The sequence below is a fragment of the Acanthaster planci genome, linkage group LG16 (assembly GCF_054643075.1).
Source record: "Acanthaster planci isolate LZ-2023a linkage group LG16, COTS_SCS, whole genome shotgun sequence".
In the NCBI taxonomy this organism is placed as follows: domain Eukaryota; kingdom Metazoa; phylum Echinodermata; class Asteroidea; order Valvatida; family Acanthasteridae; genus Acanthaster; species Acanthaster planci.
The window spans coordinates 4,977,521-4,999,240 of NC_141792.1; the positions used below are offsets into that span (position 1 = coordinate 4,977,521).

A 21,720-nucleotide genomic window follows, 5' to 3' on the forward strand; every position below is an offset into this window, starting at 1 on the left:
GTGGGATTTGACCAGTGCATACAAAACTGGCGACGGAAGGAGGACCAGAACTGTTCCACTGTATTTCCTCCAAACCTTTGAGACCTCCGGTAAGTTAGCAACAGGTTTCTCCTATCTAGAGATGGAATTAAATCAACCCTTTCACATGGGAAGTTCACCCCACAAGCAAAGTCTGATGTGTAGGTGTGGAGAGAGATGAAAACCTCATGAATTATCTAGAACGAGGTGACATATCAGAGTTGACCAGTTCAGACCTAGGTTCCCTGATGACGAAGTCTCAGACACCAAAGGGATCAGGCGTGTGGGAGTCATAAGGGGTCTGCGGGCAAAGCACAGAATTATCTCCCCCAGGTCCTGGCCCAGGTCACATACACCTGGTAAGCTGCTCATACCTGGTCTAAGTTACCTGGTCTAAATGAAGTGAAGTCAAACAGCATAATGCACTTCTCTGTTTCCCGGCTCATGCAGCACCCCCAGAGCTACTCAAGCGTCAGTCGGGGGCTGATACATGGCATAGTGATAAAAATTACTTCAATCAGGCTCACGCTGAGTATACGCGTATGGACTAGGTGTCGAATTAACCAGAGGCCACCACAGAAAACAACATTTGTATATTGTAGAGTGGCCTGGTAGAGAGTAGCATCTACTGCACGACTGAATGCACCAACAGAACAGTTGGCTGAGGCACAGATGTAATGATAGACAATGTACAGAGGCCTAAATAGCAAAGCAGACTGGGTATCTGCGTTGTGGTATGCATCGTGCCCGCGTTACCTGTACTATGTCAATGAGGAGAAAGAACTGGGCCCACTGTACGGTACACTACTATGCGCTTATACATGGGGCCTTGTTGGGTTCGGGAACAATGGGAAGTACCATATACCCCACACGGCCAGTTTTCACCTTGTGGGGTACCAAAATTGGTACCCTGCAAGAATTTCACAAAACTGATATTTGGAAATAGCTCAAAAACGGAAAATTTTTTATGGATAAAAATCTGTCGCAAATTGAAGTGTTTTATATAAGGGACATATGGTCAAAATTTCAACCAAGGAAAGTGAATTTGATTTAAATTGGAGTGATTTGAAATTTTTTGCGTGTTGTGTGGGAGTTTTGTAGACGAGAACAAAGGAAATACCCAACAAGTATAGCTGTGTAAGGATGTGTTGTTACATGCGACTAATTCCAAAGAACCAAAATGAAGTAGGGCACGACAGAGATGAACATGACAGCAGAGAAAAGGAAACCAGCAACTATATTTACAGAAATTTATTCAGTTTACATATCAAAAATAATATCTAAAGCAATTTAAATCTAGGTTACTATTTGTTTATAAAATTAAATAATTACTTATAGGTTGTTGTTGAGGACTTGATTGGGTGCATGCTGTCAAGTTGACTATTGGTATTCTGTGGCGGAGGGACAACTCAGGCACAGCTGGCTGAAGCACTGGCTGGTGCACCCGGTTGGCCTGATCCAGGTCATCTGGGGTTGTGCCTCAGAACCGGTCTGGTCCCAGGCCATCTAGGAAGAGCCTTAGAACCAGTCTGGTCCTAGGCCATCTAGGAAAAGCCGCAAAACTGGTTGGTTTGGGCCATCAACTTGAAGGAGAGAGAGAACAGCGGAGACTCGCTGTCTCTACATGCAATGCATGTGGCAAGCCATCAACTTGAAGGAGAAGAGTACAGCGGTGACTTGCTGTATCTGCAGGCAGTGTTTAGCTGGAGGGCCAATTCGTCATTGGCTGGAGTGATGAAGGTTGGCGACACCCATCAGTTGAAAAAAAGAACAGAGCCCCTAGATGAATGGGTGGCTGTGGTATGATGAGTGCACCCAAGCATGGTACAACCCACTTCTTAAATACATGTGCACCCAGAAAATAATAAAAGGGCCATTACATAACCAGTCGGCCCACTAGGCAACATCCTAAAAAAGAATACTGGGTACAAAACACAATATATAGGGTCTGCTGCGGAACAGTTTCGACTTAAAATACCACAAATGTCTAAAGAAAGAGTTAAATAATAAAAACAGCAGGCGAATTATAAAGGAAGAAATGTCCCATCTGTAACAGTGTGCATGCACATAATGTACTTGTGCATGTCATAAGTGGCCAAATTTGAAAGACCACCTTGTTGGGTCTGCAACTTCTGGGTTTAATGTCTTTATTTTTTCACTCAGTGTTGGACGACAATTTGGGACGGGGGTTCCTCGTGATATGCCTGGGAATGAATTTTAACAGCTTTTCAGTTGCCCATCACAAACGAGGATATGATTGATTCAGTTTAGTCAGCCTACCACAGGCTTTTAATACTGTCACTACACCTGCATACATATACATTGCATTATGAATGCCATGGTTTCCACATTGTGAAATGATAGAGGCCATGACTAAATGTGCAAATGTTAAGTCATTTTTTTCGCATTTACATGTACATGTAACATGTGTGTTGGTACATGTATGTATTTCATTCAAATTTTGTGGAAAATGGGGATCAGTTCACAACATTTGACTGAAAAGTTGGTGGGAGCCTTCAGTACAGTGCTCAGTACAAACTATGAAATTGAACACTTTCACCAACAGTAAGGGCTGCATTGTACATGTAGCACTCCTGATGATGCAGTAACTTATAAATTTATTAAACATGACCTATTTTGCCCACTGATGAATGCTACGTGGTTTTTGTGAGAAGCGAATCATACCGTGATGAGTTTTGCTGGCCTGTACAAAACCCGTCAAGGCATTAAGTTACAGACTGGTGTTGTACATGTGCAATTGCGCATATTTTACGTTTGCCACGCTTTCAATACATGTACAATGTACACTGCACACATAGCCATACAACACAAAGCATGCACACAACACAGGTCAGGGGTTATAATAGTAATGGCCTACAGCTTACAAGCACTGTTTCGGACATGTTTTTCCTGTATTAACCACTTCATGCTGGGATGCCTGGTGCTGGAGACGCTGGCTTTATATACAAAGCCCCGGTGCCTTTAATTGGTCAAAAGGAGCTTAGCCTTGTAACAAAAGACCATACTTGGAACAGAAGACCGAGCTGCTGGGAATTGCCAACATTTTCCAGTTGTCAATAGCAGAGGAAATCCGTTATTGTTTTGTATGATTATACCACTGAAAATGGTATTGGTAATGGTAATTTTGAAAATGGGAAAAGCTTAAAAATCCCCCAGGAATACGTCATGCAACTTCAAATTAAACCTGGCAGCTAAGACTACCTCCAAAAAGGCTTTTTCAAACCGTAAATGCAAGTAATAATTATATTTTCTTTCATACATGTACATGTATATTGTACTGGCAGTCCCAACTCCCTAAAAACAAATCTGATTCAATCAATGAAATTGTGTGACTTATACATACGTATGAGATATTGGTGAACGAGCAGCTGTAGTTTCCTTATGCGGGTTTTGTCAGCAAGCTGAATCACAATCTCCTGTGGATAAAGGCAGAATCTTGGTGACCGCCAACCCCTAGCAAGGGGACTATGCACCTCCAAGTCATGCAGACTCACGCCTGTGTCTGACCCACTTGCATGAATGACGTAGAAATTAATTTTGTGTGGCATTGTAGGATGGTTTGACTCTCATTGCTCCACAGTAGTACCAATGATGATGCATGTACATGTACTCAATCGTCAAAGGTAACTGAAAGTAGAGAACAAACATTAAGCTATTAAAATTGTCAATATCAGGCAGCAATTGATAAATTGCACGGCTTGATTACATCAAGAAACTGCAGCTAACTATAGAGAATTTTCAGTCACATGATTTCAGTCACGTGTAAGTGGAGAGTAGAATTTTACCCCAAAAAATGTTTAAATTGTCAAGAAAACTATATCACTGTGATAGAGTTGTGAATTAAGAAAGGCACAGTACATATTTAGCTGGCACAAACTAAATTGACGGATTGAAGCCACTTAAGCACTGAACGTGCACAGTGACTTTTTTGGTCTTAAAAATCGTCACTGTGACTTTTATCCTTATGAAAACACCTCCAGAACCATGAATCAGAAAAATAAAATATAATACTCTGTATGTTTGAAATAACAATAGAGAAATATTCTAATTTTGGGAGATATAAAAGCTCAGGAAATCTTTCATGAATCCTCAAAAGTTATAGGCCTCCATGCAATTTACCATGTGCACTAGGCCACTAGTCTTGCACAAATGTTAGCGGTAATGTTGATTCATTCGAGTGAGCACCAAAACAAATTAGAATATATCTACTTTATCCTTGTACATGTGTATCTTAAAACAACTGTTGAGAAGTCAAGGGAAGGTATAAAGGGTTCGGTATAGCAGATGCTGAGTTATTCCACATTTCCTTCCTCCACTTAATTTTGCACCTTGTTCAGGGCTGAACACTGAATGCCAGCACAGCTTTTGTGATGGAAACGAATCTCTGATGTAATTCTTTGTTATTCAGTCTTCTAATTATGCAGCAGTAGCCTTTTTCTAGTGGTGAAATTCATTGATTACCTCTGTGCCTGTAAAAAAATATCATGATATTGCAACGAAATCCCTTTAATTAGGACTCCGCCAGTAGTGGGAACACACACAAATCAACTAAACAGAAAAGAACTATTTTTAAATTCGCCACTGGCCAACTGGCCTCTGGCATTTAATTAATGAACAAAAATAATTGCATCATTTCAAATATTTACAATTTGACAGTATGGATTCAAATCATTGAATCAGCCCAACAAGTTTCTCGGCTGTAATTCACAATCTAATTAGCTCGTGGCTCTAGCCAGCAAGTAAACGAATCAAATGCCATCTTTAAACAGTTTGGTCAGTACTCATTACTGCATCTACAATTATATAGCACAACCAGTAAATTATACAATAATAACAGAACTACGTGTACAGGAACTACAGGCACGGCTGGGATGAGGCACGGGGCACAAATGCATGAAGATAGAAAATAAACTTAAAGAATTTGTCAGGATATCAATGTGTTTCAGAAGTGGCATTCATACATGTACATGCAACAGAAACAAATCAAAACAGCATGTTGCCTTTGCCAACACCCAGTCGCAAATCCTCGACAGGCAATAGTGGGCTCTAGTTTTTATACAGAGTGCCCAACCCAGTTTTCAAAAGAAGGAATGTAAGGGAGTGGCCCTCCATTCTCTGGTGATACAAAATAATTCAATTAAAATGACTGATCTACAGACTACACACTGAGCTCTGCTCAAGCTTATCCAACTTAACAAAAGAGTCCTGGTTAAGAAAAGAACAAGCCAAATTCTCAGCATGCAATGAGCCATGAGCAAACACAAAAAAGGAATTCTAATTAGACATCAAAAAGGCTTTTCGTTACAATATTCTTGCATCCAGAGTTTTCCCAAACACATAAAGCTGAAGCCAGTATTGAACTCAAGGCTATCTTGATGCATATTCACTTGCTACATTTTTTAAAAGGCACATTTAAGAACATAAATTTGGTTTATGCTGTGATTTTATTGTCACAGCAAGTCATTACCCAACCAAAAGTTCAGTTATATTTGAATAGTATTGAATTTAGTGGGGTTAAATGGTATCAATAAAAATTACCTTATGATATATCAAGGATCGGTACTGGCATTTGTGGACACTAAATAACGATGCTGCATAAAATGATTTAATATCACTTTTTACAAAAATGAAGCACTTTTGGCTTTATCGTGTATGCCATTAGTAATGTCTTTGCAAATATGTACATGTACGTTGGGCATATCTCCAGAAAAACTCCTGTAAGAGACATTTTTAATGGTTTACATGTATCTTGCACACTAAGCGTGCTATGTTGGCAACATGCCCTGCAGTGTCTCCATGTGAGACTACAACATCCACTAGTATTGAACATTGGCTACGGCTCTTCATTGTTTGATCAGAATTCAAAGCAGTAGTCGTATGGAATGTGACCAGAATGCAGCTTGCCCACTACGCTCTACCCTATACAAATCTGTGTATTAACTAAATGGTACACTGGCAGCAGTGGGTGAACAAACATGTACGTGACAGTTTCAGTCAACCTTGAAGCCAAGTTAAAATCTGCCACCAAAAGTCACATAACCTGGAAAAGAGAAGGGCAACTGGCTAGTGACTCTGACAATGACAAGAAAATCATCCATGTCAAGACCAGAGCTGTATGCAAGCTCAAAGCCTAAAGAGCAGTTATGAGACCTTGATTTCTTCTCACTCGCTTAGAACTATTGCCTGCTCAGCCTCCGCCTTTTTGCCTCAATTGAACCCCTTCAAGCCATGGCATCTGCTAAACCTGCGGCAGCCAGGGACACTGGAGAAGTGCTTGTTCCAATATCGCCACATCTCAGCCCATTGGCAACCCCAGACCAGCGTCCAGCAATTGACAAGACTTTCTGTCGGGATAAGCCCTCACTAGAGCAAGTTGAGTGTTTTATTTCCAATAAGCATGATGTTAACATTACCGACTTTTTTCGAGTATGAGGAAAATATTACTTCTGATACTAAAGTTGCTGATCTTTTGTATGCCCATAAGCATTATTAGTATTCCATCATGCATAACTCCTTTGTTCTTGATGTTAGTGAGAAAGGTTACACCATCCCCTTTCTGAAACACCTCCTCCTACCCCCAAAATAACTTTGAGTGTGATTTAATAGTTTTAATAATGCACTGGTCAGCTTGAGCTTATAAAAATTACGTCAAAGAAGCCATATCGCATCTGGAACGATGGCACTGTCATGAAATGCTCTGATCAACCATATGTCAATCCTTTATCTACATGTAGCTGTGTCAATAATGAGTTCACATAAACAACAGCTATTTTTAGACTTGAGAGACGTAAACAAACATGTTAGGAAACAGTCTTTCAAATATGAAGATTCGCATACTGCTTTGATATTCCTCAGAAAGAACAGCTTCCTCTTCAAATTTTATCTAAAATCGGTATACCATCATGTCTGCATTCTACCAGATCATCAAAAGTATGCACAATGTAGGGTTTGTACGATTTGATAATGGGACCCACATATTTTACAGATTCAAGGTCTTACCGTTTGGCCTGTCAACTGCCCCTTCGTTTTTACAAAGGTGCATATAGTCAGACCACTGGTTTAAAAATGAAGGAAAATCGATACTCTATCTAAACAATAGGCTAGGTTATGCAGGTAGTTTGCTGATGTCAAGAAAGACTTGGCGAACTCTGGTTTTGTACCAAATCCTAGCAAAAGTGCATGGAAAGCCACCATGGAAATGGAACAGTGCAGTTTGGAGATTAATCTGCAACATGGTTACTGATATTGCAAGAAAGGAAAATTGCCAAAAGTACATGTACGGATGATTTAATCGCTTTAATGAAACCTATGGGTTCACAATACAGTCGAGAATTTTCTACTTTCTGAAATTCAAATTCTCCTTTCTTTCGCTTTCTAAATATATAGAAATGCATATACATGTACATGTACTGTGGACCTACATGTACATGTACAGTACATTTATCATATAACTGGTATCTTTGGCATAATGACACATGTAGGGCCTACACACACCATGCCACTGTGATCTTAGACTGGTCCCCGTTCCTAATGATTTATTCATAAGCCGTGAGATGTCTGGGCACTATGTAGGGAACGGGGACCTGTGTGATCTCCGCAGTGCGGAGCAGGAGGAAATCAATACCAAATTCTGTGATATCAAAAAGGAAAAACAGGAGGGGAAACGCTACCAAAATGTTACTTTCAAAGTGAGTTAAACAGTGAAAATGAGTTGTCATTCCTAATTTAGGTTCGTATTTATTTGATTAATTGTGCAGAAACCAAAAACATTTATTTGTTTTATTCTGGTTTTTTTTACCGAGAATGGCATTGTCTGCTTTGTACCCTCAAATACACGATTTTTGCAGATTTTCCTCAAAGTGGAAAACTCTGGACTTTAGATCACAATCCCTTTAAAGATTTACTATGTTCATAAACTTGCCAGTCTGGCCAGAAAATACTAGCGGCATACGGTACTTAGTGATTAAGTCCATAGGATAGATCATGACAAAAACAATTATCACGGAACTCTTTAAGGTTTTCCTTCCATCACGGCATAAGAACTACATTTCTGGTTACATCATGTTGAGTCCTTTATTAAAAGCAACTCCCATTTAATTTTAAACGTAGCTATTCTTACACTAACGCTACATGTTTCACTGGCTATATTGTTCACTTAAATAACTGTCTCTCATAGTAGTCAGTGGTCAAGACAAGAAATATCACGTAGCTCGATCATATGGAGAGAATTAAAGGATGTAGAAATTGTTTTACAGTTGACCAATCAGTTGTTAAAATTATGTCTACCGGTAGCATGAAACAATATCTAAAAAGTATTGCCCTAGATATTAGCACTGAGTCTCCTAGAAATGGAATGGGTGCCTTGGAACAAAAATCAAAAAGCAGCTTTTCTTATTATTAGATTCAGGTGATTTGGAACCTTCAGACAAAACGTTCCCATGCTTGTCCAGATGCTGGTGTCCATACACTGCAGACCATTTCGCCAGTTACTATTCATGTAATTGTAAAATTCTAAGGTTTAATTCCAGGTTACGGAATGAGAGGCCACCAGCATTTTAGCTGCCGAGGCGTGCAGCCGTGTTTTGCACGGCCAGTTTTGTGAAATCACAGCCCATTTTTTCAAGCACTGCCTGGTAGTGCAAATCAAGTGGTGCACTACTTAATTCGAGGCTTGTGTAATCTAGATCCCAAAAAATGTGAAAATAAAATCTGAGCTAAAATTCAGTCTTTACCCATGCTTTTTCTTGGCAGCAAAATGGCAGATATACCAGAGATGGATTCAGCCACATCCACAAACTGTTGGTAAGGTTGTGAAGACAACGTGTAGTACACAATTTCATCAAGCACACATCCACCAACATCCCCAACAACCCCATGGGTAATCCCCCCGAGGATGAAGAAAGACATCACAATGGTTCTATTTGTGATCTTCGAGCTACAGGGAACCATGCTTCCCTTGATGAATGTGATATCAGGAATACTTTTACCAAGTACACGTACATGTATGTAATGCTGCCAGCCGGAGGAGTAACATGGCAAACAAGCACCTGCTTCGGACATGCTTTGTAAGGATATCCTGCCATGTCACTGTTAGGATATTCTGCATAAACACATGTACTTCAGCTTTCATCTTTAAGTTGCCATGATTGATTGGTTTTAGTTTAGATTTCTTCAGCTTAATGCATTTTCTATGGGTGGTCCTAAACTTTTGCAAATTATGATTGTGACAGGTTAAATGTCAGCTTCCAGCTGAATTTACTCTGCCAGTTCCTAACTGGTTAAATGTCAAAAGCAGAGAATTTAAGACCTTCACCGACATCGCAGGGATTGCAGCAGTCGTACTTGTAGCATAGAGTCTGTAAAATGATGCGTAATTACATTCCGCTGGCTATGTGGGGTTCCAGAGTTATTTGAGCTGGTGAGTTACCGCCAGGCAGGTCGTCCACTTAACCTAAATGACAGTGTGGCTGTTTGTGCAGCAACTGAATCATTAAGGTGGAACCCTAGTACATTATTTATCAACAAAGGAACAAAATTTCCCATGAAAGTTACCAGCACAAAGAATAACAAAAAGGATTTACAATTTATAAAATCAGGCCCTACAATCTTTTAAAAAGCTGTAGCTGTAACAAAGGAAAACATTAATACGTTGCTCAAATAAAAGCTACTGGTAAGTGACAATTAACCTAATGAATATTCAAAGGAATTGTCAGTGACGGAAACACACATTATGCATAGGAAACACAACCAAATTGGCTGCTGATGGCTCTAATGCCAGTATTTCTTCTCATAACAAGGGTACTGGAATTTACACAATCTTCAGGAATAAAGAGACATGTTACAAGGAGAAAAGAAGATTCAGTGAGACTGACGTGAACTACATGTACCTCACGTCATGTAAGCTGCCTTAAGTAGCAGTTTTGAAGGAATGGAGCAGCATTTCTGTGGGTACACATTACAAGGGTCATGAAATTCCTATTCTCACGCGCAGCATGATGTCACTAAGGACATAACAATAACACATGGCAAAAGGGCAAATTTACAATTTGTGCTATTCAATATCATATCCACGAGTCACCATAATTCGCACGCATGAAGTGTGCGAATTATGGTGATCAAACTGTGTTCTTAAACTAATTTCTAATGGCTTAATTCTCAGTAGCTGAAAGTTTGACAAAAATCCTGCATGGAATATTGTTATGAAATGCGAGGGTGTCAGAGATTGGTATGGATAGCAGACTGATACAAGTTTATTGTAAGAGACTGGAATGGATTCACAAGGAACTACTGTTATATTACATATAGCCATGGTCAGTGAAGTAGGTGTTTGCAAGGCATGTGCATTGTGTTTACATCTGTGGTGTGTATACACATGAATACCCCATCTGTTGCAAGTGAATGTATACATGTTACATGTATATACATGTTATATGTATATTTTTCCTGGGAGTCCAGTCTGCAATTATAAAAATGGACGTGTTGTCACGACTCATTAGCATCAAATGAATATTGATTTCTTTGATGTATTACCATGGAGACGAAATACCACAGTGCGCGCGCTATATGTATCCATAGCACGCAAAGCTGCGGACGACGGTACGAACTTGAAGAATGCTCTCATTCTTCGGAAACTCAAAGAATTTCAATCCCGGTTCCTTTGCAGAATTTCTAGTACGTCCACCAAGATGCACAATTTGGGCATTCTTGTAAGTCATGACGAAAGGAGCACAAACTCTCGACCGAAAAGAGATAATGCGGCACAGTAGAACCTGCACACAGATCGATCCCCGACAAGTGGTGCACGCACATGTAGCTCCATTTTCATGTACAGTATATGTACGTTCATAGCACAATCAGTCGTGCCGCGGATACCAGTTTCAATGTTTTTCTCCGGTGTTACATCAAACAAATTTCGTTTCTTAACAGCGCCATCAGTGGTCAGATGGTGGAAGTTTTTCACAAACTCAAAGACAATGTTCAAAAGTTTCGGCAAAATTACAAAAAATACAGACGCAATACAGACATGATTTGGTATATGATTTAAGAAATGCAAAAATAGTTTATTTTCAAAACTTTCAAAACTGTTGGAATTGGTCTTTAAAGGGGTAGATGTATTTGATGCTTGAATGAAAGGAGCAACGGGAAGCTCATCCAAGCAGTGCCAGAGGTTCAGGCGGCTACGCAGTATCGGGGTATAGAAAAACCACAAACGCAGAGGGTGAATCAGTACATGGGTACAACCGAAGAGTTGTCACACCACTCTGGATGCTTTGATTCCACATCCGGAAGTGAAGTCATAACACCAACCCAGAATTTTCCTCACCGAGCAAATACAGAACTTTCTACTTGAGTTTATTTTGGAGTTATTTACTAATTTACTTACTTTGTTTGATGTACCTTCTGGAGATGTAAGCCCCCAACGCTATTTGTTTTGCATGCATGTGAGTTTTATGTACTGACTTTTGTTATTTTCAGCATTTGTTGTTACCGCATGCATTGACTCTGGGTTGAATCATTAATTTGTTGGCTAATTTCGTTTATTTGCGGCTTCTACATGTATATTAATTAATACAGTTTATTTGTTGGTCGTTTGTCTGTTTGCTTGATTAAGGCTTGTGTATTTGTAATAAGCCTATTGTTTATTTATTCATTTGGTATTAGTAATTTTGTTAATGCTTAGAGATAACAGAATAATTTGGCAGTGTTTTATTCTATTAATGTTTTTTCTTAAAACAATTTCCAGTTAATTTGGTGAACCATTCCCTTACTTCTTGTATTTGTTTTGAGTTGAGTTAAATGATACGTTAGTGATATTTTAATTGTTACAGTAAAAGTTTTACTTCAAACTTGTAAAGAACTTTGCTTTCAATAGACTTATTTTGTTCTTCACTAAAGACCTTCAGTAACATTTTCACTTTCATTTGCTAGGCCTACTTTTGACAATGACAGAGTGCCTCCACAAACATGTCCTAAAACTTCTTTGCTTATTCATTACTTAGCGCCCTACTCCTTTCGAAACAACTTATCTAAACAAGTTGTTGGTGATTATCATATATATCAGAAAGAAAAGAGAACTGGGCTTTTGGTTTTGAGGGAAATTTTGAGGTAAAACGGCAGCGTACACACAACAGCCCGAAGAGTTGTGAATGACAAATTAGTGAATAGAGTCTGGTTCCGTGACCTGGATGGAGATTTGGTAAGATAAATCTAAAATCACTGAGTCAGGTAACCAGACGAAAAACAAAATGGCGTGATTCGGCTGACCCGTCCGGTTGTCTTTTGCCAAACTCGGGTTAAAAATTTGAAGTTTTGTTGCTTATATACATTTGTTTTATTGTCAACGTTTACCCAAACTAGGCCTATCAGGATTGAGTAATGGTTCCTTAAGGTCAAAATGTCAGTTAGTTTAAGAAATTGGACTTTGTTTCCTTTTATAGGAACAGGGTAATCAATGCCCTAAATCCATGACATGGAAAATAGCATGCTTAGTTACCGGTTTCCCTGGTTACCAGTAGGCTAATACATTTACATGTGGTACTGCTACTGGTAGTACTGAGTTGAGTAGTATAGTAGGCCTGCTATCTAAGCAAATACTAACGTAAGACTCAGTGGTGACTCCCTCAGCAAAGCTCGGTAGTGCTGGCCTACAATACATGTCACAGTTCAGTCAAACTCCGCCGCGTGACAATGATTTAGCCTCGTTGTTTGCAGCATGCATAGAGCAAGGACACAGCTCACAGAGACAGTCAATCGAGCGTCGCGTCTTGCATTGATCGCTTTGACAATCCCCCCACTCGCAAATTTAAATGTTGGTTGCACTACTACACAAAAAAATCGCGCCCATGGAAAAGGAAATAGCGCCACCTGTTGATTCTCATAAAGAGGTTGGCGTCCGTTTTTTCACTGGAAATTCAAGGTTATGGCCAGAAGATCGTGCGTTTCGATATCATGGGGCATAGCCACGAATTTTTTTTTTATTCGCCTTTCAACGAAGATACCCCCAAAATAGCAGTAAACCTAATTAAGCGCTCATTTGTGAATGTAGCCACCCGCCTCTACCCAGAATAGGCCCGCAATTTGGGGCTTTTTGTGAAAGAAATACCCCGAACTGGAAAATATCAGTCCTAATTTCGAAATTTATAGAAATATTCTGTGACGCCTTGTGATTATGGCCTGTCTTATTGTAACAATCCCGTGGCTCACAAAATATCAATGAAAAAAATGAAAGGGTTGCGTAGCTACGTTATCAGAATATTGACAAGAAAATAATCTCACTCTCTCAAAAAAATTTATCACACTTACAAACCACCAGATCAAAAACCTAGATCTCGCACCAAAACAAAAACCAATACATGTATCTGTGACTGATTGTGAACGATGCTTCGATTGTTACTTTTGCAAAACACATTTCCATTATAAAATGTGACAGATGGTGTTAATTCTAGGCCTAGTTGTAAAAATTGTAATCATATCGATAAACATGCTTTATGTAAAAATGTAACTATTGCAAATGTTGCAAAAATTGTACCGATTGCCTGCGTTGATTGTAAAAATTGTCACGATTGTTTCGAATGCGACGAATGTCAAAACTGTTATAATTGTGATAGTTGTAAACGCTGCAATGATCGTATAAGATGTGATGATTGTGAAAAATGTGATGTTTGTGAAAAATGAGTGACTTTAGCGATTGATATAATTGCAGCAACTGCGTTGATTGAAAAGATTTCAGGGAAGAATCGTTTTTAAAATACATGTATGACAAAATAAATGCCACCTATCAAAGTCTGAGATTTAGGGAAGAATATGACTCTGACCGACTCAGATTATGAAGAAGGACAATTAGGTTTAAAAATTGAGTCAGACATGACAGAGTCAGACTTTGGCGTAGACAAATAAATACAATTGAGAAGAAGACATACAAAAAATAAAACATAGTGCTGCGTTCCCTAAATATCAAGTCGATGGTAGCATGGACTTTATTAGTGTCAACGGGATGTGATATTTGGGGTCAACAATTTATTAAAAGGTGGACGTGGTATTGTTGGTTTATTGCTCTCACTTCTCTTCATCAAAGTTCAATATGGATTTGAAGAAGGTGTAGCTTGACATAATACAACACACAAAAGGCAAAGTTGCAGAAAGGCGAAGTTGTATACGAGTGTAACTAAACTACGGTTTGGCAGGACCATTGGAAATGCAAGTCAGACGGAGTGGGTTACGATACGTGTGTGTAGCATCGCACAGCTAGGCTACACTCATCGGGCCGGGCCGTGACGGGAGCTGTCCCGGACCACCACGGTGGCTAGCAAGGGCTGGACGGGGCCAGCGCCGTTGAGCGCCAAATGTGTTGGGTGCAATGATAAGATCGCCGCACTGTGTACCATTGGCTCAGCGTAGAGACGGGGAGGACTGGGCTAGTTAGCATGACATGGGTGGCGAGGAAGACGGGGGTGTCTCGCCTGGCAATCGGGTCGGACGTAGTGGTGACGGGCCGCTACGACTCTCACTAGCCCCCTGGGCTAATTCGTACCGCTCTCGCATCGGTCCAAGCTAAGCTAGCTGGCCATTCATACGGTTACATTTCTTCGCCATAAGAATGGTTACTATCGCACTTCTCTCGGAAAGGGTCCAACTGCTGCACTACGTTAGGTTCCGCTCTCGCAACAAGGGTTTGGTCCACCGCACCTGATCGACGAGCCAGGGAAAATCTGCTGTATTTATAGGATTCTAGAGGCTAAGGAATTAATAAAATATGAGCGTCGCTGAACAGCTCAACCAATGAAAATCTTCCATCTCAAAGAGTCACATGACTTCCTGCAAGAGTCGTGTGCAAGAATCAACGGGTGCGTTCGATTAGCTTACACGTGTAAGTCAAACTTACACCAGAGCGTTCGTTTAGCGATCACGTGATCCTCGTGCCTGCCCTGGTGTCAACCACTTACTACCCCAGCTGGCGAGCGGGTCTCTGGAGGCTGCCCGAGTGTAATGACGTAACGGATGGACTGTTAGAGCATGGACGTACATGATGGAACGTGGCGGGGACTTGACCTTTATCCCAGAATGCCTTGGAAAACACACTGCAGCGTTCGATAAGCCTCATTTTGAGGCTTCCCTTGAGTGTAACACTGGTGTGTTCAGGGAAGCTAATCGAACGCACCCTAAGTGTCGTGTGTAAAAAGGTAAAATACAGAATAAGAAGTCACGTGCACAAAGTGTAGAGCCGGGTGCGTGAAGGTGCTTACCCGGTTATCTGTGGCGAATGATTGACAGTTACAAAGTCTGAAGTTTCTGAACAGTAGCATTTCAGGGAACCTTACCACGCCCAACCACGCAGCCACATGGAGGGGAATTTCGACATGCCAAAACTGAGCAGAGAAAACACAAGGATAAAGGAGTGAAGGAACATGCTATCACGCCAGAGTACAGCATGAATAACTTAATATAAAATTAGCGCCTCTGCTACATGTCCATAGCTGAGCTAAATAAGAGACCCTAAGAAATGCAAGGACCGAGAACGAGTAAACTAGGGGGCGCTAGAATTCCAAGATTTTCGGGTGCGCAACACTATTATCACACTATATATAAATCACTACCAAACCATGTCTAAACCCGAAGACTACCAACGTCTCAGCAACATCAACACTGACCCAAATAGTTTGAGCCATTTTGATATCTTGGAGGCACCCTTTATGACTTTATTAGCAAATAGATATATATCGAACGAAAGTAATATATATGGGACGAAACTGATATACGTGTACGTAGGACGAAAGTAACTGTACGTACTTAACTACCGTACTACCGGCGCGTGCTCACCCACTCACGTGTTATTGTTGTGCACGCATCTCATGCATGCTTGTTGGCCGGCCGCCGGGGCCAGTACTCTTTAACCACTCACCATGGCTGACGATATTTCTAATTCAATCGAAATTTTACCACCCTTATTGTTGATGACTTCTCCCTTATCGTTTCTCAACGAAAAATGAACGCTTGTTATTTTTTTCGGCTTAAAGTGATGAAGGGCGCCTCAGAGATATCTGCTTATTGCGGATTTTTTCTTTCAACTCGTTAATTTACTCATCAATTGTATTTAACTTTGTGTCACACAACAACCGAATCTGATCGTGTTTTCTACTTTTTTGAACCAACCTTCAGCTGGCATATGCACGAATTCGATAGGGCTGGTAATTGAACCCAGCAAAGTCGAGACACCAAAAGCAGCCGAAGTGAAACCCAAAGCATTTGACTCTGTATAATTGCGCGCGGTGAGTACCCGTTTGATTTTTTTTTGTACGTGTTTTCTCTTGCGTTGCGCTCTTGCATCAATTCTTTTTGATGTCTTCGATCTTTTTGAGTCTGAGCTTTGTTTCTTAGTTCGGCTCATTAAATGGATTATTACTTGGTTCATTATTTGGTTCATGAAATGGATTATCATTCGGTTCGCGCAGTCCACGCTCTGGGAGCTCAGGATAAAGCCTTATTGTATTGGGGCTATTCGTCGTTTTTTTAATTATTGTTTAATTATACACCTCAAAAATTTTTACAATTTCGAACTCGACACATGTATTTCTGACTCGATATTTCTAACTCAATCGAAATTTTATCACCCTTATTGTTTGAGGACTTCTCCCTTATCGTTTCTCAACGAAAAATGAAAACTTGCTATTTTTTCGGCTTAAAGTGATTTAACGGTCTCGCTCGGGTCTGTAACAGAGTACAACACGTCTGGAGGTTGACCGTTAAAGTAATTAGAACTGGTGTTTGACAATATATCCAAAGCTACGGAAGCTTAAAGTGACCATCCACAATACCGCGTTTCTGTGATAAATTATCGCGGAAAGACGCCAATACCCTGATATTTCGGACGTGTTTCTCTGATAGCGTGATTGGGAAAGACGGTTTTCCAAGATATAACATCATGTGTTTTCCAAGATGTAACATCTAGGTATAACATCATGGAAAGACGGCTTTCCAAGATGTAATAACATAGAAAGACGGCTTTCCAGGATAAAATATCACTAAAATGCTTCTCTTTAAGATATAATATCACTGAAAGAGGTATTTCCATGATTTCCTAACTTGAAAGATATCACATCTGGAAAGACATCTTTCCCAGATGCCTTTTAAGACAAGTTAAAGATAAGTTAAAACTTATCTTAGAAAGTCGTCGTTTCACTCTCCAAGGCTATTCGGCGTGGTACATGTGTGTGTACATGCGCTTTTGCTCGGTAAATTTTTGCATGTGCTGGTATAACTCTGATGGGAAATGCTGATCTAGATCTGGGGCTTGGGATGATGAGAAGATCAAGATCTTGGTGGAGAAATGCAGCGGTGAAAAGATAGTGGCCTTTGTAAAACGGACAGATGATTTGTTGAGTGTAAGTAGGCAATTGAAGCCTGTGCATTGTATTGTGGCGGGACAACTGACACCTTTTTGTGGCGGACCAGCAGACTGGCCTGATCGGAGATAGAATTGACCTGGCCTAACCCCATAAATATATTTATTAAACCTTACGCAAGAATGAGCGGATATCCAAACGCAAGGGGGGATATCAGTTAACGAACGGTGGACAATGCCTTAGGGGCTGTTCGTTTGGTGGAAGTTTACCACCGCTCTGTGATTAGGTAATTGATCCCAATGCCAATAAAGATTACATTAAATGTCAATAAGTGATACAGGACCGACTAAATCTCATGGTGACCAGTGATTTCCAAGGCAATTATATGATTTGTTTATTCAATGTTGGTGCTCAGTTATCTGTTATATACAACAGCAATTAACTATATACAAAATTATCCTCACAGGGAGATAGTTCTACGTGGTCAACTGCACCACGAACTTGATTAATAAGCCTTATCCTTAACCTACACCAGAACAACGCTCACGGTGATCAGGGTAAACCTCACAGCGATCAGGGTAACCCTCACAATAACCAGGTAACCCTCACAGTGATCAGCGTAACCCTCAAGTTTAAATAAATAATCTACCGATGGCTTATAACTGATAAGTTAATACACAAGCTAATACAATCTTCGTAATAATACAACACAACAGGGTAGACTTATACAACAATAATCTATACTGCCTTACGAAGCAACACAGTTCCCAAACTGCAACAAGGTTCAAGGTGACTTAAATAACCCTCACCCACTTCAAGTCATTACGAAATAACACAGGTAAGTTGATTAAGAAGGCGATTATAATAGTCCTCACTAGACTCTAACAGACACCTGCATCCAGTAAACCTCAACGAGGAAAGCAAGCTCCCAGACCAGGACCGCAACCAACCGTCGCTATGCCAACACGCATGGAACAACGGCACACAATCCTTCTAGTCTAAGCTCCGCTAATTCCCCAATTAACTGGTTCACACGGGTTCCCTAACCCTATAATCTACCATTTCTTAAATAAACGAGACTGTCTAACGATTCCCCAATCTTCAAAGAGATCTGATATAATCGGCTACTCCTAGATCCCCAACCACCAGCGGCCGTACGTCAGATTTACATTCGAAACTCAGAACACAACACAACTCCACAGAGCTCTGGTTAGCACGCGGCCACCTTGAGAAGTCCTGGCAACCCACGCAGCCAGCGCCCAGACCTAAGTTAATGCGCGTCTCTGATTGGTTGTCGTGTGCATGTTTAATGCATAAATTAGACGGACCTGAATTATTAATGACCCAGACTAAACACAAGTCTGCGCAGCTACCCTGTTTCGCCACACAGGCCCCAGCTAAGCTTAACCCGTCCCGGGTTAAAAAGCTTAACCCAAATATTAAAAGAAACAGGGGCCATAGAAATTTATACAGCATAACATGTGAGGTTTACTTGAAATCACACAATACATGTTATACAATTAAAAATCATTCCATGAGATCTAGTTAATCAACCGCACATGTGTTATACAAAAACACCCGTTACTATACCTGAACGTGAAACAACGCTCAAGCAACTTACCTGGGGCTTACCTAGTAATCCTCAGACACCATAATTAACATAAATTATGCACTGTTGATTTAGAAAAATATACAAACTTTCGTAACTTTATAAAATGCTTTATAAAACCTTACAGAAATAACTTATATAAAAATTTAAGAACACTTCAACACACTTCATAATTTTACAAGGAGAAAAACGCTAGTTTAGGTCCGCAACTTTAGGATAAATTATGGTGAATCATCTATTTACAAATAATCGTAGGCAATCAAAAATCTTGGATATAAAACAAATATTGAATTGGAATAATTCTGATTAGGAAGATAAAAACTGTAATTAAGCTTGGGTTGAGTAGCAGCTGGCGTCCACTACCTTCTTATACTTGGCAGTTGTCACCTCCTCGTGGACAAGCTCGCCAGCGCTCCGTCCTGGTACGTCGCCAGCAGTTCTTCTCCCTAGGACTGTTGTCCTCCTACACCTCTCCGCTGGCTCATATGATGTCGTTCTCGAAATCCATGATCCAAGTGTTGCCACTGTCACTTTGGGGCAGTGGCCCCAGCAAGTCCACAGCCACTCACTCCATGGGCTCGCCCACCAAATACTGCTTGAGAGGGGAGCTCTCCTCTTGGCAGGAGATTTCGTCCTCACACACAGATCACAGCTCCTAAAGAATGACCTCACATCTGCGGTCATCCCAGGCCAGTAGTACCGCGACTTGGCCTTAGCCAAGATTTTTGTGACCCCAAGGTGACCGCTAGTCTGACCTCCATGTAGCTCCTGCAGTACAGCCTTTCTCAATTTCTCAGGCAGTACCAATCGCCACCTAATTGACCTTCCGTCATGGGACTCCCAAATTTGGTACACGATATCATTGCGCACCCCTAACTGATCCCATGAGGACCACAGGGTCTTGTGCGCCGAGGAGGCGGCTGATACAGTCTCCCAAACTGGGCGGCTCTCCGACTCCTCTTTAGCCCTCACAATCCAATCAATACTTTGATCGTCAAGTTGTGCCCCCCTTACTTCATCCCTAGACCTGTGTGGTTCGGCAAAGATGCCCCTCATGTCTGCCTCAGGAACTGCTAAGTCAGAGTCAACCTCTCCTTCTCAGACACAACCGTTGGATTTCCGGCAACTTCCGTTGACCCTTCCTTATCAGACCGACCACACTGTTTACAGACCTTCCTGGGCAACCCGTCAGCATTTCCATGCTTACGTCCAGGTCTGTGCTGAATGGACACGTCATACTCGGGGATTACCTCAAGCCACCGAGCAAGCTGACCCTCGGGGTTCTTAAAATTAAGTAACCACCTAAGAGCAGCATGATCGGTGCGAAGTAAAACTTTCCGACCATACAGATACTGTTTGAAGTTCTTCAGATAGACAACTACTGCTAAAAGTTCTCTCCGGGTAACACAATAGTTCCTCTCGGCATTGATGAGCTTGTGGCACGCAAAGGCCAGGACCTTCTCGTGACCCTCATGGACCTGGGACAAAACTGCCCCAAGTCCATCCCCACTCGCGTCCGTGTCCAAAACGTAATCAGAGTCAGGTATGGGATATGCCAACACAGATGCAGTCTGCAGCCTCAGTTTCAACTCTTCAAATGCCTCTTGGCAGGCATCCATCCAGCGAAACTATCTTGACTTTTCAGTCAGCGCATGCACAGGCGACGCTACCTAGGCAAATCCCCTTATAAACTTCCGATAATAAGAAGAGTAGCCACACCTTCAGATGACACTACATGTCCCAAATAGGTCACAGAGCGCTGGAACAAAAAACACTTACTAGGCTTCAACTTCAATCCAGCTTTTCGGAGTATGGAGAGAACAACTCCTCTCTCTCAGTCCTGCCATAAACAATGACATCATCCAGGTAGATGGGCAGTATCTCCCACTGGAGACCCGCCATCACCTTCTCCATCAACATCTCGAACGTCGCAGGGGCGTTACAAAGACCAAAGGGCATGCAACGCCACCTATACAACCCGTTCCGCACCACAAAGGTTGATTTCTGGCTCGCGTCCTCGTCGAGGGCGACCTGCCAATATCCCGACGCCAAATCAAGCGTCGAGAACCACTTTGCCCCTGCCAACGCATCTAGCGTCTCATCAATACGAGGGACAAGGTAAGCATCTTTGCTTGTTACCCTATTCAGCCCGCTGTAATCAACACAAAATCGTCGGGTCCCGTCCTTCTTCCGGACCAGCACCACGTTTGCAGCCCAGGGACGGTCAGATGGTTCTATAATGCCCCTCTTCTGCAAATCTTCCACCTGCCTCATTATTTCCTGTTGTTACACAGGGGATGATGCCTTGGCCGCTCCTTAATAGGCCTCGCGGCGCCAGTATTGATCTGGTGTTTTACCACATCACTCCATCCTATGTCCTCATTACCACGGGAAAATACGTCCTGATACTCAATCAAACAAGCTTTCACCTCCTCATGATACTCCCCACCAATGTTGACTTTACACTGGTCATACAGATCATGCAGGCAGGTCTTCATAGACCTCACACTCATGGTTCTCACCAGGCAGGACTATGGAGTCAGCCTCAACCGCAGCAATTGTACCAACAGCTGTCCCCTTTCGGACAACATGTCTCTCCTCATTCGGATTAAATATCCGCAGCGGTAGAGACTTGGCGTTTGGCTCCACCAGCGACCGGGCTAAAACTAACCCTCGCCGAGCCAATTCGCCTCCACCTTCGACAGGTTCAACCAAGGCCGGCTGTCGCATTGC

The 21,720-nt window shown here is 41.4% G+C and overlaps 1 protein-coding gene and 1 long non-coding RNA gene across 6 annotated transcripts in view; one reads left to right on the forward strand and one right to left on the reverse strand.

Moving 5' to 3' along the window:
- Positions 1 to 12,894, reverse strand: part of cep104 (centrosomal protein 104) — a 141,962-nt gene extending 129,068 nt beyond the window's left edge. For 3 of the 5 annotated variants that reach the window (XM_022245908.2, XM_087147410.1, XM_022245906.2), the window contains exons 1-2: positions 12,638 to 12,889; positions 3,383 to 3,666 (exon numbers count right to left, since the gene is read on the reverse strand). In XM_022245908.2, coding sequence (XP_022101600.2) covers positions 3,383 to 3,587 — 205 coding nt within the window. In that variant the 5' untranslated portion in view covers positions 3,588 to 3,666; positions 12,638 to 12,889. Of the gene's footprint in view, positions 1 to 3,382; positions 3,667 to 12,637 lie in introns of those variants that run through there. The other 2 variants (XM_087147411.1, XM_022245912.2) reach the window with 2 other exon arrangements.
- LOC147796420 (uncharacterized) lies at positions 5,882 to 9,716 on the forward strand. The gene is made up of 2 exons (XR_015428023.1): positions 5,882 to 7,727; positions 8,791 to 9,716. It is a non-coding gene; the product is annotated as an uncharacterized LOC147796420 (long non-coding RNA).
- Positions 12,895 to 21,720: the final 8,826 nt, after the last annotated feature.